This window comes from Ambystoma mexicanum, chromosome 13 (genome assembly GCF_040938575.1).
Source record: "Ambystoma mexicanum isolate Mex_15411 chromosome 13, UKY_AmexF1_1, whole genome shotgun sequence".
Classification (NCBI taxonomy): Eukaryota; Metazoa; Chordata; class Amphibia; order Caudata; family Ambystomatidae; genus Ambystoma; species Ambystoma mexicanum.
This window is the reverse complement of record NC_090938.1, coordinates 787,512,431-787,530,234: the sequence shown is the minus strand read 5'-3', so window position 1 is coordinate 787,530,234 and position 17,804 is coordinate 787,512,431. Positions and strand designations below refer to the sequence as shown.

General features: G+C 52.6%; 1 protein-coding gene across 1 annotated transcript in view; it reads left to right on the top strand.

The window, feature by feature from the left end:
* Positions 1 to 454: 454 nt before the first annotated feature.
* Positions 455 to 17,804, top strand: part of DDAH2 (DDAH family member 2, ADMA-independent) — a 114,230-nt gene continuing 96,880 nt past the window's right edge. Inside the window, exons 1-2 of the mRNA XM_069635160.1 lie at positions 455 to 705; positions 2,045 to 3,088. Coding sequence (XP_069491261.1) covers positions 2,753 to 3,088 — 336 coding nt within the window. The 5' untranslated portion in view covers positions 455 to 705; positions 2,045 to 2,752. The remainder of the gene's footprint in view (positions 706 to 2,044; positions 3,089 to 17,804) is intronic.

Genomic DNA, 17,804 nt, shown 5'->3' with positions numbered 1-17,804 from the left:
GCGGGGCCTGGGGAGGGGAGAAGCCGGTGGTTAGTAGAAAGCTGAAGAGGGGCGAGGCGACCCTGTCAGGGATGGGCGGTGACCAATCCTGGAGCAGCAGCAGCATTGGTGGGAAGGGAGGCCGGGCTGCGTCAGAGGAGGGATTGAGCCCAGACAGGGGAGGGGCTTAGGAGGGTCCGGGCGAGAGGTCTGCCTGGGTGAGATACTGGGGGAGGCGAGGGGGGCTCGGATGAGCTTGGCTTAGGAAGGACGGGTCCTAGGAAGAGACTGAGGACAGCCTGGGTGAGAGAAGGGGCGGGGTCTTTGTGGGCGGGGCTTAGGGAGGAAGGCCAGGCTGGGTGAGAGAAGGGGCGGGGCTTGGGGAAGGCCCTGGGGATGGAGGCCAAGAAGGGCGAGCGAAGGGGCGGGACTTCAGGAGTGTATTGGGGAGGGCGGTGCTTATGGAGGCCAGACTGGAGTTGGTGGGAGGGGCTGGGGTGAGCGGGGTTTAGGAAGGGAGGGCCCTGGGAGCGCAGGCAAGGAGCAGCAGGAGTGGGTGCCGAGCTGTGCACGGAATCCTTGGCTACCCATCCTCAGCCAGCCCTCCCTCCCTCCCAGGGGAAGAGATGCCGATGATGAAGATGAGGAGGAAGGCAGGGCCCTCCCCGTGACCTCCAGTGGCCGAGGCGCGTTATCCCCGTCTCCAGAAGCCTCCCCCACTTGCAGGTATGTGCCCTTTAATGTGTGCCTGTTTTTGAAGCTACTCTGGTACCCTCTCCGGGCCCTCTTCTCCTCCCGCTCCTTTTCTCCTAACACCCCCACCTCTTATTCTTTGCTCTCCGACTCCACGCGCCCATCTTTAGTTTCTGGTGGGCACACACACCCTCACAGGCCCCATTAAGAGGTTGGGCCTCTAATCACATCTGGTGGCTTGGCATCCCCCACACCTGGCATTAACAGAACTACAGTTCCCGGCATGCATTAAATGAACCTTTCCGTGTACGCGGCGGAGGGTGGTTGGGGGGTCTGTATAGCGCTCACGCTGCACGTTAACGCGCCTCGAAGCGCTGGCTTCAGTCTGGCACCTCCTGACTTGGAGTTTAGAGAAGGTTCTCTTATTGGTGTGAGAAGATGTAGTCGTTGCCTTCCCTCGTGCACCCCTAACTACACTTTAGCGACCCCTCCTCTCCGACACCCAATAATCACGCATCCGTTTCTGCCTGTCCACCTGCACCCGACATTTCTCCCCAATCTTCCATCATGGGGGCGGGGGTTAACTACATGTCCCAGAATGCAAAGGTGCCTGTTGTAAAAGCGCAGGTTCAAGATGTCTGGCGTGCCCTGGGGTTACTTCGCGTGTGGCCGCGTGCGTAAAAAGGCCGTCCCGTCATTTTTTCCCTTTGGATTGTGGGACTCGTAGTTATTTATTTACCGTTTAAATATACAAGTCGTCTTCTCGCGCGTGGCCACGGTAAACTTTAAAGCTCTGGCAACCCTGTGCCACCTCCGCTCTGTTTTCCTGTACCCCTCCCGCTCTTCGTCCTCTGCAAACTCGGGTTTGCATCCCTCTTCCCCCCGCCCCCTCTCCGTCTTCCTTACCCCTTTCCTATTCCAGTCCTCACTCGTCCAACCCATTTCCCCCTCCTCCTCCTCGTTATTTTCTTGCACTCCCCTCTGTTCCTATTCAACACCCCCACCCCCTTTTCCTCTTCTCTCGCCCTGTTTCCCTCCACCCCCTCCCCCTCTGTCTGTGATGAATTATCCAGCGCACAGCTGTTGCATTTTTCTGGTATTAGCCACCCCTGACAGCAACACTCGCCCTCTTCCGCCCTCTCTTTCTTCTCCCCTCCAATAGCCTGGCTTGGCTTTGCTTTTCTGGCAAGCAGCTCCCCGCCGCTTCCAGCAAGCACGAACATGACCTAAGCACGAAAAACCCCGAAGCTTGCCTAGCACGTGGAGATGTCAGACTGTGGGGCGTTAGGGGGCTTGGGGACAGGGATTCAGGGACTTCCCTTTGTCATAGACACATGGCGTGATCACCATACATGATATTTTTGCTTTGCAGGTCCAGCGTCGCGCTTGTCATGGAGTGTTAAGAAGGTGCTGGTGTTGCTTTGGAACTAGAAGACGAGAACCTGCTTGACTTGCGCCCGGACCAGTTTCTTCTATCCAGAATTGCACCCCCTTTTTTTCCACGCCACTGCTGCGGATGACGTCCCCCACCCGTGGGAGGAGAAAGGGGTACCGGTCCATCGGAGATGAGCGACTATTTTCTGGATGAGCTGTCTTGGTCCGTTCTGTTTTTCATTTCATCCACTGGGAGTTAGTGTGTTTGCCTGCATCATCCACACGGGAAATCACCGCAGCTACCCCTTTCATTGTACATTTCTGTTCTTGGGAGGTTTGCGACAGTTTTGTAAACTCATCTCCGGATTTGAAGTGCTGCTGTAAGTGCTGACCTCCTGTATTTTGGATGGGGAAGAAGAGCCAAGTGGCTTGAGATCTGGCAGAGCTTTCTATTGGCAGCCACATTCCTGAAGGTTTGGCAAGCTATTGATCCTTTACCTGGAGTTGACTTCTTTGACAGTGTTTGCAAAGTTCGAAACAGCAAAATAACTTGACTGGCTAGCCCTAAACCTGAATCAATTAGCATTTTGGATTTTTATTCTGGGTTTAGCATTGGGAAAGCAGGTTTCTTGGGTCTGTGTTAACCAGCCTTCGTTCAATCCCCTTGGCGTTAGTGTTGCTGACTATATCATCCACGTGTTTGACAATGGCCTGCCTCACGTCCTTTGGTAAATACACACATGCTGTGGTGCGTGCCATCCCGGAATCTCTGGGCCAGGAATCTGCACCAGTGGGTGAGCCGGGATCACCCCCCACATCACCGACACACAGGCGGGCTGCACAGGAGCCAGTGGATCTGGCCAAGGCCCACCGGCAGTATGGCGTGTACACGGGCATCCTGCGCCAGAAGTTGGGCCTGCAGGTGATCGAGATTGCCGCTAATGAGGAGTTGCCAGAAGCCGTGCTGGTGGAGGACCTGGCTGTGGTGCACGGAGACACCGCCCTGATCACCCGTCCCTGGGCCCCCTCCCGCCGGAAAGAGGTGAGCAAGGGTGGGTGGCCTGAGTGCTGTGCAGCTGGGTGGGGTGGCAGGCCTTGGGGCTCTTGGGGGAAAGCTGCAGGGTGCCCCTTGCTCCAAAGACATCAGGATTCAGTGGGTATCGTCTGCTGAAATCGTTCTCTCTTGTAGATAATGTAAAGCTGGAGACTTTGACTGAATGCCATGGAACGTTTCGTTGGCTTTTGGGGTCTTTCTTTTCACACTCGGGGAAACATTGAAGTAAGAGTAAAGCTTGACAATAAAGGGTATGTGTCGAGTGTGCAGGGAAGGAAGGAACAGATCAGTGGGTCACCGGCACAAGGTGAAGTGACTGCTGAGACTAGGGTTATTTGCAGAACTCCTTCCAAGAATGCGTGGTGCCTGTGACTTTTGCCTGGCTGCCTTGCTTTGGGTGAATCGGTGCAAAACCCAAGAGGCTTATAGGCACATACACTGCCCGCACAGGCAAGCGCATGGTACCGCAGGCAGGGATGAGGTGTCCGGGTGCTAGTTGTGAAATAACGGGGAGGTTGCAGGTCAACATTGGGGTGCATTGGTAGAGCTGTGTGCCCTCCAGTGCTGGAATTTTGGGGGGATCTGCATGTCAGGAATGGGGTGCATTGATGGAGCGGTGGGGGGGGGGGGTCCCAGCTATGGAACAGCACGGGATGATGCGGGTCCACATTGGGGTGCATTGGTGGAGCTGCGTGCCCTCCAGTGCTGGAATTTTGGGGGATCTGCGTGTCAGGACTGGGGTGCATTGATGGAGCGGTGGGGGGGGGGGTCCCAGCTATGGAACAGCACGGGATGATGCGGGTCCACATTGGGGTGCATTGGTGGAGCTGCGTGCCCTCCAGTGCTGGAATTTTGGGGGATCTGCGTGTCAGGACTGGGGGTGCATTGATGGAGCGGTGGGGGGTCCCAGCTATGGAACATCACGGGATGATGCGGGTCCACATTGGGGTGCATTGGTGGAGCTGCGTGCCCTCCAGTGCTGGAATTTTGGGGGATCTGCATGTCAGGACTGGGGTGCATTGATGGAGCGGTGGGGGGGGGGTGTCCCAGCTATGGAACATCACGGGATGATGCGGGTCCACATTGGGGTGCATTGGTGGAGCTGCGTGCCCTCCAGTGCTGGAATTTTGGGGGATCTGCATGTCAGGACTGGGGTGCATTGATGGAGCGGTGGGGGGGGGGGTCCCAGCTATGGAACATCACGGGATGATGCGGGTCCACATTGGGGTGCATTGGTGGAGCTGCGTGCCCTCCAGTGCTGGAATTTTGGGGGATCTGCATGTCAGGACTGGGGTGCATTGATGGAGCGGTGGGGGGGGGGGTCCCAGCTATGGAACATCACGGGATGATGCGGGTCCACATTGGGGTGCATTGGTGGAGCTGCGTGCCCTCCGGTGCTGGAATTTCAGGGGGATCTGTAGGTCAGGATTGGTGGGGGGTCCTACTTCTGTAAATGAAGGCGGTTGGGCAGAGAGGTCTGTGGGTCCTTGCACCCCGGTGTCCAGGGATCCTGCTAACCGATATTGAGGTGCACTGGCAGAGCCACCCCCTCTGGTCTTTTGCAAGTGCATGTGGGAGGAGGCGCTCATTTGGGCCCCCTAATCCCGTATCCATGGCAATTATCTAAATACGAATGCATCGCCACTGACTGTGGGTGCCGCGCCCACGCCGGGGGTGGGCCCCTGGGGGAGGGGGAAGTTGCCTTGGTGGCCAGCTGCACTTACTTAATGGGCCTGTATTTATATGGTGGGTGCCAGCGGGGCGCCCCCAGCTGCTTCCCGAGGCGCATAGCTGGGCAGAGATGCCCGCCTGGGTAAAGACGCGGGCCCGGGCTTGAAGAAGCATGGGGGGGGGCGCAGGGCTCCGGGCTTGGAGAAGCATGGGGGGGGGCGCAGGGCTCCGGGCTTGGAGAAGCCTGGGGGGGGGCGCAGGGCTCCGGGCTTGCAGTGAAGCTGGCACTTGCAGCGCGTGTGACCTTGGGCTGAATCTCCGTGCCAGTCCCGGGGGTGGTGGCGCTTGGGTTGGTGGCCAGGGGTCTCTCTTTGAGGGTACGGCGGTGGATGACGTGTGGTCCGGTAGGTGGTGCCGCTACTCCAGGGTGAAGGTTGTTCAAGGCCATGCAGAGCCACCCCCCTGGATGCCAGCCCTCCAGGCCGGGGGAGTGAGGGTGGGGGGGTTTGTGGGAAGGGGTAGGGCCACATGGCCAGGGGCCAAGACCCCCGCCCCTCAGCGGATGGGCACAGAGTGGTGCTGTGGGCCCAGCGTGGTAACCTAGGCTGACCCTGGGTATTCTTGGGCACGGAGTGGTGGCGTGGGCACAGCGTGGTAACCTCACCCGGGATATTCTTGGGTACAGGTGTGGGCCCAGCGTGGTCACCTCACCCGGGGTATTCTTGGGCAGAGTGGTGGTGTGGGCCCAGCGTGGTAACCTCGCCCAGGGTATTCTTGGGCACAGAGTACTGGTTGACTCCTGGTGTGTAGGGCAGTGTGGCAAGGGATTCTCGGAACGGCTTGGCATCTGTGGGAGAACAAGGTATGGTCTTATTTACTCCCCTACCAGGGTGGGCACATGAGCTACTGGGAACCAGCGGTCCAGCAACGTGTCTTTGGTTGTTTTGAACTATGACTCCCATGATCCTTCAACGTTGACTGTGCTGGCTAGAGCTGATGGGAGGTGTAGTCCAAAAAAATTCGGAGGTCCAAAGGTTTCAGACCCCTGATTTAAGGAACACTGCCCATGAATGTGATTAGCTCCTGGGTGTCCCCTCCAGGTGGCCAATATCTGGGCAGCAGGTTCACTGTTATAGGGGTGCGGGGGGGGGCAAAGGGGGGAGCTGGGCTACCACCCCCTATTTGTTCCTCCAATATTAACAGGCCGCAAACGGTCCCTTACTGTTTTAAACACGAGGCTTGAAAAGGGAGGCGACAGAACCAACTGCCTGGCGGCCTCCCCTGCCCCACACGCGCGGGGTGCCACCTTGTCTCTGACCTGGGGTCCTGCTCCGTATAGCCTTTCTCACTGGGCTGCATTCCAGTGGGTGGAGAGGCTACTCTGGCTTTGGGGACTTGGGAGTGTCGAGGGGAAGCTACCTCAGTTAATGCTCCAGCTGCCGTGCGATGTGATGTGATCCCATCCCGCCTTTTCCTCTTTTTCCAAGGTTTAGGCCGCGAGGACCATCTGATGAGGCGCCCCTGTGTTGAATGGAGCAACTCTTTGTGGTAGACTTGATATAAATAACAGGCACTTCGGTTCGCCTCCTGGTGAGGAGGGGGCTTTCTCTGGGTGTGGGGATACAGGAGACCCCCCCCCCTCTCTCTTGCAGAGGCATAGCCAGGATTGTCTAACAAGTGGGGTCTGAAGCGGATGTAGTTGGGCCCCCGGAAGTGACATTAACATCTGTAAACACCCACACTGCTCCTGGGTGGGCTTTCCAGATCGGGCCATGCCCGTCAACGCCTCTGCTTGCTATTTTCCGGGCCTAGCACAGTCCTCTTTCTCTACCAGGGTGGCAGGGAGCTGCCTCTGTGCAGTGATAGAAGTGTACCAATAAAGTAGTGGAACGACGACTCTGGCAGGGGATAGAGTAGGAAGGAAGGGAACGCGTGCAACACATGTTTTCATGGGTTACTTGCAGCCGGGCTGGTTGACGGCCGATTGAGTTGAAACCGATTTCGGTTGAGTGGAACACCGTTCCCGCTCACTTCGACCAATGCCCGTGAGACTCGTGCTTGCAGTGGGGTGGGCCTGCTATCGTTTGGACCCCGTCCCCTGCGCCTGCAGGTGCCCTGGGGAGATAATGGGTCGCCTGGCTTCCTGAGGGAGGGGGCGCAGGGCCATCTGCTTCCTGTTGTGATCTGATTACACTCCTGGCCTGCCCTCTGTTCCGCTGTAATTCACTTACGGCCTGATGGGAACGGGGAGCCCCACCTGTGCGTGGATTCTGGGGGCTGGGGGGGGCATCCAGTCTGCACGGGGTCACGCCCAGGAAGTATGGCGTGGGGGTCGCCCCTCTGCCCTGCCTTTGTCAAGTCCCCATGCCGCACAGCCCCCCCACCCCCTTTATAGCCATCATGTCGGAAGCGCAGGGATGAGGTAAGGCGCCGCCGCCAGAACAGAGCTCAGTAGGTTAATGCCCCTGCTGTAGAGCTTTGCAATTTGCAGCTCCCTATTCGAATCCAATGCTGACCGACCCCGCCCTTCATCCTCTCTGAGCTCCCGAAAATGACGGCAGAGGTGATCCGACCGTCTGATTGGGCGCCCTTCACCTGCTTCATGGTTCGGTGCCCTCATTTACCCCCCCCCCTTTCCTGGTTTCTCTCGCACTTTATGTAATCCTGGGAAATGCTCCACCGACCGAACCTCCCCCATTCCCACTCTTTTCTCCAAGGCCCTCTTTCGTGTCTCCCAACCCCCCTCTTTCAGCTTTTTCCTTGGAGCTGTCACTCAAGACTCCCTCGTCTCCTTGGTAACCGCATCCCTGTGGCGGACCGCTCTTTGTGGGGGACCAAGGAAGGCATTGCCCTCCACCCGCAGTCTGTCTCTCCTAGGAGACCCCCCCCCCCTCCACGACATGACCTTCCCCACCCCCACCGCCACGCCCGCGCTGCCGGAACGCTCTCGCCTCTAAGTCCGTGCCCTGGCTGGCGCTGCTGCAGGCCGCCGGATCGAATCCCGGGCAGACCTCCCGCCTGGTTCATGCACCTGCTCCAGAGGTGCGAGTGCAACTGGCACGTCCCGTAAGAATCTCAGTGGGTTCATGCGCAGGCAGCTCAAGTGACTGAAGTCTCCAGGGCACGTGCGTGTGTAGTCTGTATTGGACTGCAAGTCAGCCTTCTGTGCAGGCAAGGCAGGGGCCGGTCTCTCAGAAACCTGGGGGGGAAGGGGGAGACTGAGGCCAACCCACAGCTTGACTGGTCCAGTGCTCCCGCTCAGCCCTACAGGGGTGCGGTGTGCCAGTCCCTTTTTCTCCCTAAAACGGGCGTATGTTCCCACCACAGAGAAGTGGGGAGTAAAAGTACTCCCACAATGTCCCCCTTTCCCCTCACAGCAGTGGTACGCAAAGGAGCTAGACTACGTGAACAGCCTAATCTGAAGAGGAGCTTTAAGCCGAGAGTGCAGTTCCCTGCCCCCATCGCCACACCCCCTCCCATGCACAATCCAAACCCCTAAGCAAACGGCTTCCACCATGGTTTGTTTTTACTGATGTATTGGAGCAGTAAAACTTGATAAGTAGAGGCGCCCCTCTCCTAACTTCCTGATCATCTCGATGCCCTGGGCATATCCTACACAAATTATGCCGATGACACCCATATCCTCTGGTTCCCATCACCTTGACGCCACAACCATCCACTCAGTTTATGACATTGTCTGAAAATGGATGGCAACCCACCAGTTATGCCTCAACAACGATGAAACTTAGATCCTCATTGTAGGCTCGCACTCCACCCTCCGCAGCATTGACCCAACTTACCAAGCATTTGACATTGACGACAACGAGATCAAAACATCTTCTGCAGCCAAAACCCTGGGCTTCTACATAGACGCCCCCCTGGACCTCTCTCGCCAGGTCAATGCCATTGCTGCCTCCTCCGCAAAACTATTGAACGTCAGCAAGCCATTCCTCACCACAACAACCGACTCACCATCGCGAGAGCCACCGCAGGAGCCAAACTGGATTACTGTAACGCTCCTTCTAGGAACCTCTGAACGCAACTTGTGCAAGCTGCAAACCACCCAAAACCATGCCCTCCGAGTAGCCCTCGGTTCAAGCGCGACCACGCCAGGAAAGACACCCACTGGCTCCCGATCCGTAACCAGATTCAATTCGAGACCCTCTCCATCATACACAGGTGCACCACAAACACTGCCCCGGCCTACGCGTACCTATCGCAACGGGTGGAGAAATGCACCCCGCTCACCCTCTCAGATCCACGAACAGCCATCTCCTCGGAGTGCCCACCTTCTCCAGAAAGACCGCAGGAGGACCAAGCTTTCGCGTCATGGCCGCCAAGCTATGGAACAATCTCCCCCCTCGCCCTGAGAAAGCAACCCTCCTACTGGACCTTCAGAAAAAAAATTAACAGCGTGGCTTTTTGCCTAAAAGATCCCCAGAGCTAACTAACACCTTCAGATACCAGTCTCCCCCGTGCTCCTCAAACCAAGACTTTTAAGACACCCCTCCCTGTCGTGTTTTCTAGTTTGTTTCTTGAATTCGCCGCACTCTTTGTTTTTGTCTCCCAATGGAACTAGCGCCTAGACACCCAAGGGTTCAGTGCACTACAACAAATGCAAAAATAAACTGCTCCCGCCCACTTCGACCACTGGATTTAGGGGAATAAAGCATCTTTACACCTGGAGTGCAAATTATAAAAAACTTGTAACGTTCAAATGGATTATTGGCCTCGGAACACCACCATTGCGGATGAGAATTATTTTTTTTCCAGCTGCACTCCCCCTTCCCCCAAAATAAACATTTTATTCCCAAACTCAAAAAGTAGTAACAAGCTTCTAGTCTGCTCATGGATGTTGACTCTTTCGAGGCTGTATGTTCCGGGGGTCTATAAGTGGCCTTCACGGTAGGCTGTATGTTCCGGGGGTCTATAAGTGGCCTTCACGGTAGGCTGTATGTTCCGGGGGTCTATAAGTGGCCTTCACGGTAGGCTGTATGTTCCGGGGGTCTATAAGTGGCCTTCACGGTAGGCTGTATGTTCCGGGGTCTATAAGTGGCCTTCACGGTAGGCTGTATGTTCCGGGGGTCTATAAGTGGCCTTCACGGTAGGCTGTATGTTCCGGGGGTCTATAAGTGGCCTTCACGGTAGGCTGTATGTTCCGCGGGTCTATAAGTGGCCTACCTCCGGGGGTCTATAAGTGGCCTTCACGGTAGGCTGTATGTTCCGGGGGTCTATAAGTGGCCTTCACGGTAGGCTGTATGTTCCGGGGGTCTATAAGTGGCCTACCTCCGGGGGTCTATAAGTGGCCTTCACGGTAGGCTGTATGTTCCGGGGGTCTATAAGTGGCCTTCACGGTAGGCTGTATGTTCCGGGGGTCTATAAGTGGCCTTCACGGTAGGCTGTATGTTCCGCGGGTCTATAAGTGGCCTTCACGGTAGGCTGTATGTTCCGGGGGTCTATAAGTGGCCTTCACGGTAGGCTGTATGTTCCGGGGGTCTATAAGTGGCCTTCACGGTAGGCTGTATGTTCCGGGGGTCTATAAGTGGCCTTCACGGTAGGCTGTATGTTCCGGGGGTCTATAAGTGGCCTTCACGGTAGGCTGTATGTTCCGGGGGTCTATAAGTGGCCTTCACGGTAGGCTGTATGTTCCGGGGGTCTATAAGTGGCCTTCACGGTAGGCTGTATGTTCCGGGGGTCTATAAGTGGCCTTCACGGTAGGCTGTATGTTCCGGGGGTCTATAAGTGGCCTTCACGGTAGGCTGTATGTTCCGGGGGTCTATAAGTGGCCTTCACGGTAGGCTGTATGTTCCGGGGGTCTATAAGTGGCCTTCACGGTAGGCTGTATGTTCCGGGGGTCTATAAGTGGCCCTCACGGTAGGCTGTATGTTCCGGGGGTCTATAAGTGGCCTTCACGGTAGGCTGTATGTTCCGGGGGTCTATAAGTGGCCTTCACGGTAGGCTGTATGTTCCGGGGGTCTATAAGTGGCCTTCATAATACGCATAGGACTGGGTAGAGACTGCATCTGGACGCAGGTGTTAATCAAAAGCTGAGTAGTACAATGTGTAGCCTCTTCCTAAGCAGCGGAAGGGAGTCGCTTTCCAAGGTCGGGGGCCTGAGATGGAAAAACATCTGTCGCCCCGATTGAGCAGGGTTGACCATGCAGTTATTTGAGTCCCTTAAACAGGTTGGGGTGGGGGGGGCGGCGTTCGGGGGGTTCAAGGATCCACTGCCTGGAGTGGCTGATTGAGCTGTTCATTTTAGCCAATCCAGGAGCAGCTGTTTCCACGCAACTATGGGACTCGAGCCGTCTCCAGCTTGCTTACCTGCTGGGTCGCCCGCTTTTTTATTTGCATCGTCGCCTCTACTAAGACCCAGCGGGATCCAGCTTTATACCAATGCTATCTACACGGAAATGTTTGGGGCTCATTGGGCCATCTTGAGCAGGTGGCTGGCGGCTTCCGCAGGGAGTGTGCTCCTCGATGCATCATTCTAGGTTTAGGGTCTGTCCCTGCGAAGACAGGTCCTGCTTTGTGGGTGACCTGAGAAGCAATGGGCTAGCAAGCTCTGCCCCCTCCCGCCCAATCCCACCTCTCTGGATAAGTACCACATCCCGTTAAGGGGATCAGGAACCTGGGAATCGTGATGGGTGAGAAGTTTGACCTCGCGTGTAGCTGCTTTCTTCCAAAGGGAGGATATTGGGGTAACCTCTGCATGGTTTCACATCCCCCCCCCCTGGGTACCGGATTACCGCCCTTGCATCAGGAAATCTGGACTGGAACCAGGGCCTGGTTTTCTCCTTCCCCCAACCATGTTTATACTCTTTTTCAATGCTACTGCCTTAAAATCTGGACAACAGCACCCCGTGGGCAATGTCTAAGCTCTCCATTGGCCAACCGGATCCTATTTCACACTGCCTATCCAGTGCCCACCACACTGCAGGGAAAGACCCAAAGTTTCTCTCTGTAAGTCTCAACCCCTCCGTTCCTGCCAGACCATTGCAGCCTCCATCTTGTGCCTCCCGGTAGCTCCCACCGGGCAAACGAGCGGCCAAGCTTTCTCGGTGCAGGCGTCTGTGCGTAGGAACTCTCCTCTGTAACTGCTATCACTGTGCCGCAGTAGTTTAAAGCTCTGAAAGTACTGACCCCATCCCCCCCCCCCCCCCCAACCTCCCCCATGCTCCCTACTGCATAGTAGGAGCTGGTCCCATTGATACCTTCACTTCAATCTGTTACTTGGGGGTTTCAACCGCGCCAAGATGCATTTTCAGTGATAGAACAGGGGCGTGCAACCTTTGCCTCTCCAGATGATTTGGACTACCATTCCAAGCAGCCCTAGGCATTATATTTAATGGTGAAGGATCATGGGAGTCCTAGTTCAAAACTATAGAGCCTCAAGTTGCAGACCCCTGTGTTAGAAACTGTATTTATTTATTGATTAGATCTACTTTTAGCCAAAAGGCTTTGTATAACACAGGGAACATGCAAACATATGCAGGTAATCAATACAAGCTAAAATCACACTATTCTTAAAAATCTATAGCATCAAGGACACACTAAAATGCTTCATTCAATACATTTTAAAATCGCAACAATCTTTACATAGAATATAACAAAGTGGTATATTAGATTAATATCGTTACCTCTCATAAAAGACATCCATAATTCAGTAGTGTGTGTCATATCAATGGCATTGTTACAAGATTTGGTTCTAATCATGGTTAGACTTTCACAAATCATAATTAAGTGATAAAGTGACTGAGACCTTATTGCCACATAGGCGACATTTTCTCATTTCATGTGGAATATTCCTAATCTCGCCTTTGGTTGCTAGCGCTTCAGTCATACAATACAATCCAGGTATGAGCTCAAAGGGTTCCTATGGCAATAAAGCCCAGTGCGGAGAGCTGTGGACCATTACTGTTTGGCAGGCCCCACCGCCAAAGGCTTCATTTCCAATGCCAATCTGGGGTCATATCTGAGGTGCAAGGGGACAAAGATTTGAGAGGGTCACGGGGGGCCTGCAACCACTTCTTTCCCAAAACTACAACCAAGATGGCTGCCATGGCTTCATGAGGAGCCCCTCTTCCATTTCCATGGTGGCCCGGTTATGCGCTGATGCCATGAGCAGAAGGGACACCGAGGCAAGGTGCAGTGGTGCCAATTTAGGGTAGGGAAAGTGGCTAGAGAAGCCGCCCATCGTTGTCCGGGTAAAGGCTGCAATGCAAGCAGCCCGGTTTTATGGGCACCTGCCATCCCAGTTAAGTGTGTCATCTATGGAGTTAAGAAGTCCTGAAGGCGATATTATGGCAACCCAGTCTTTCACCCTTATGGGGTTGTTTAAAGGGCGTGTCATTTATTCCTGCTGTAATGTCTGGTTCCATGAAGGTCCAGTGAATGCTCTTTGTGTAGCTTGTGGGCCCTTAATAATTTTCTTGTTTTATTTATTTTTTTGTTTTTTATATTTTTATTTTTTCTCTCTCGAATCTGAGATGTAACCCTCATTTACCCCCGCTCCCTCCCCCCACCCCCTCCCGACACCCTGCTCCAAGGCACTGCAGCACCTCCTTATGTAGGGAGTAACCTGGTGTGCTTGCATCGCAAACCAGGGCAGCTGAAGGACTGCCTCTTGGCACTGCCCCATACCCATTCAGGCTTTGGCCCCTCGGGGGTTGGGGGGAGAGCAGGGCCGAATGGTGTGGCCCCAAGCCAGGTCACTCAACACAGTAGCTCTTCATGGAACCCAAGGCTGGCAATTAGAATTAAAGCAAATAGCTTTTTGGGAACATAAGAATGCCCACCATTTTAAACTTGAGACCGGTCTGTGATGGTGATTCAGCGAGAAACCCTTTTGAGTGAATAATGGAAGTTGAACTCTGCTCATTGGTCACAAAACTCACCCTAACCAATACGTTCCAGTTGGACAGCCTCGGAGCAGTATGTGATGCTTTGGCTGTTTCTACCTTCAGTCTCCCTTCCTGAGGCTTCTAGAGTGGGGGCTGCTTGCGCATGAGCCCCTGGCTTGGGAACAGGTCGGGGAGTTTCCTGGGCCTCCAGACAGCGCAGAGCTCCAGTAAAACCAACTTTGCCGGAGCTCTGCTCCATCTTGTTCCGCCACGTTTCCTAACCAGTGATTGCAGGAAGTAGTGTCTGTCTAGTGTGCTGTGTCAGTCTGGTGTCCTTCTCAATAAGGTCTGTTATCCTATAGGTAGAGGGTTTTGAGTATGGACTGGGCTGGCTGGCCTTTTGAGCATCCTCTGTTGACTGGTAATTAAGCTATCAAGGCCTCGGATGTGCTTTACTAGCCAATAATGGCATATCTGCCTGAGGACCGTTAATGAAGGCTAAGGACCTGTACGTTTTTGTTGCGGTTTATTACGCGGTCACACTCAACGCTGGGAGTTCCTTTCCCTCAATTAAGGTGGCGCATGTCAAAGCACTATTACTTTGTTAAGGTTCAGTTTGGTGAGGCCTCAACCCATCTTGCACCCAATCCCAACAGATACTCAGTGGCACAATGGACTAGGAACCAGGCCGGTGTGTAGTAAGAATATAGATTTATTTTATTTAAATCAAATTTGATAGACTAACATCAGCCACAAATGCTTTGACAACAAAAGAACAATGACTTCCGTAATGGCACCAACACAGCGATAATACTGAGATGTGCAGTCACAATTTCCCACAGTTTTCCTTTTCAAATCACCCACTAATAAAGAAAGAAAAATTCAAGGTGCACAGCAATTGATGATTTGGTTATTACCTTTTCTCCCAGCAACCCCCACCCTCCTTTCTGTACAGAGTCCGGGGTTTAAATCTTTGTATATACTGGCTCACAACACACTGGGAAAAGCTTGTTAATTTTGAATGCTAACAAAAACGCATCCTGTGATTTCTATAGGGGAATTAATTGATTTGATTTAATTTAATTATGCTGAGGATCTACAGAAACTGGGAATGTTGCGATGGGGAAATAACTAGAACAATACTTGAGAAAAATGCACCGTTTACGCAGTCTATGGATTTGTGATAGTTTTACTTACAGGTGAGACCTTTTAATGGGCATCGGGGAACAGCAGGGCACCACCGGGACAGCAAGGCTATCATTCAAGGATAGTCCTCTCTGGCTCCTCCAAGGAGTCCCAGTCAGCTTCTGTGTCTCCTGGTCCCTGTCTCCAATGCAAGATTTGGGGACTCTCTGCTTGGGGGTTACCTCCAGAATAAGTGAAAAAGCCCAGTTCTGATGCGAACTGGTCTACTTATAGGGCAAATGACATCACAAACTTGTCATTATTCCTGCGGAAGGTATTGGTTGGTTCTCTCCACCCACCTCCCCCTGTGTGCTAATAGGCTGAGGAGTTGAGGGGTGGGAGTTAGGAAAACTGGGGGAGGAGAAATCTGTCATCCCAAACTGACATGCCAGTGTTGCATGTTTACGTTCTTAAAATCCATCAATATTGCAAGTACCCTCAATTTTCATATCTTTACATGTATGGATATATTTTTAAGAACTACATTTTAAGGCAAATCAGATGATGCTAATCTGAAGTCGGCATGCCCTTGCTGGGCAGAGATCCAGTTTTTTCTTTGTTTACTCAGGAGCGGCATTAGTGAAAAATATGCAGCTTCATAGTTCCCATGTTTAATTTTGTCCTTCACCCTCCAACTTTCAAATCTCTTGGAATCATGGGAGGCCCGAATCAAAATTTCCTTAACTCTTGTTCTGTCTATCTCACAAAAATCGTTTTGGCATAGTACAAAGGGGGGGGGGGTTACTGTCACCTTTTTAATAGAAGTCTGGAATGAACGTTGTGGCATATGCACTACCTTTTTTTTTTTTTTATGCAATGCAATGTATTTTTCTATCGACACCCCAGCGTCACATGCCTCGCTCACTCTAGCCCTCAGTTTTGTTCCTCTAAATTTAATTTCCCCTTTAACATGTGACCAGCCAGATGCTGGCTCGTGTTTATCTTATCCTATCCCTTCTTGGCCTCCCATTGGTCCTGGCAATGGCTTCAATTCACATTTTATGGGAGTTATGACCTCAAGGTAGTCGGGGCTTTATCTGTTTCCACTGTGGTTTCCATCAATGGCAGTGTATTTCTTTGTGTTTTTAAGCAATGGACTTGATTGATTGACAATCGGACCTACCTCTCCGGGACAAGCAGAGGAAAGGTCTTTTGAGGGTTAAGTGTCATTTCAGTAGAAATGCCCAGCTGCATGTGCAATTCTGAAAGAAATGGCTTTTAAACTCGCACACAATGCATTTTACAAGAAGCATTTTATAAGGAATCCAGGCCTTCTATCCATGTGTAATGTCTTTCCTTTAATCTCGGTTGCTAAAGACATGGGTATCACTTCTGGATTGTCCATACACGGGGCTGTTCTATGAGAACACCATGTTCACCTTGAAACCAAGTGGGCACTTCTCTTTGCATGCTGTCATTGGATGAGGAAAAAGGAAGTTCTTTTATTTCTTATAATTGCAATAAGCTTGGTTTCACTTGAGATTTCTGGATCACAATCTGATCACATTGAAGATGATGAACGCTCTTGCTATTTGGCTCTTTAAGCAATGTGTAGCTTTCCATGGATTTAGGAAAACCGCATTTTCCACATGTCGTTCTCTTTCCTTGCTGAAATGCATTGCGCATATCTTCGCACTTTTGAACTTCCCATCATGTCCCTTCATTTGAGATTTAGGCCTGTCTTTAGTTTGATAGGCCTCATGTCTGACATCACCATTTCTGTGCTGGCTTTAAACTTCATTGGGACTCCACCTTAGCTAGTTTCCTTCAAAACACTCTGGCCTCTTTATTTCTGGCATTCAGGGGCTATATTTTACCTCACACGGTTGGCACAGCCAGCATAAGGGCTAGTCTTTATTGGCACCCAGGTGGAAGACTACGGGCTCCTAAAGGGTGTGTTGTTTTTTTTTCGTTTTAAAAATACCATGTGGGGGGAAACTACAAAAACATGGTTGCAAAGGGAGTGGTGGGTCACGCTCCAGGAGGTGTCCCTCCTTTTATTTTAATGGTGGGCTTCAGTGTACGGTGGAGAGAGTTGATATGAGAGCAGGGCAATGTGTGGGCGGCGCCTCTCCGAACTGTATTGGGAGAAGGCAAACCGGGGATGGTGAGCACAAATAGAATTGTGGGGAGGCTGTACAAACCAGGTCAAAAGGCCAAACTGTTGTAAGTAAACCTATTTTACAAGGGGTGTGTGTTGACATTATGGAAGTTTATAGGTTTAAGACAATACAACAGCTTAGCCTATTGCCCTAATTTGTTTGTTCCCCCCTCCCCACAGTTCTATTTGTGCCCCAAACGCACCTCAAACTCAATGGCTGGCAAAAAGGCCCTCAAATAAATGTACTCTAAAAAAGGCATTTGGTTGGACTAGTGTGTACCCTGTATTTCTCCCCCTCCCCTCCCATTCAACAATATTTATCACTTGTTGCTGTGGCTTTAAATCTATTACTTTCTTTTCTTATGCAGTTTTCATTGTCACCCCACACTCTTTTCCTTCACCCTCAAAGCTCAACTCACAGCATCCTGATTTGTAGCCCCCCCTTCCTCCCAGAATAGCACATTCCGACTCCCAACAGTTGAGCGGTTTTCAAGTGCCCAATGCGTGCTCTTAAAGAGATGATCCATAATTCTGTTCCATCTAAGTATTTTCTATTTAAAAGTTCAACAAGAATATCCTGTTAGTGCTTCATGGCAATTGGCTCCCTAGTAGTGCTATTAGCACGTGATGTGATGGTAATGTAGTGAGTCTGTGATATTTTGTGCTGGCCTTATTGAATATGGTTCTGCCAGAAAGTGATGGGGGGTACTAAGCGCAAGGCAGGTGGGGAAATAAGGCGTTTTAGTGTGGTCTGGAAGCGCCAGAGTGCTAGTGCGGCTCTATGTGGTTTGTGGTATTGACACTTGGCCTATCTAGACGGAAAAACTCTATCTTTTAGATGACCGCACTGGGGAAGCCCCTGGCAGAGCACAGTATGTGACGCAGTTAAAGATGCGGCAGGCGA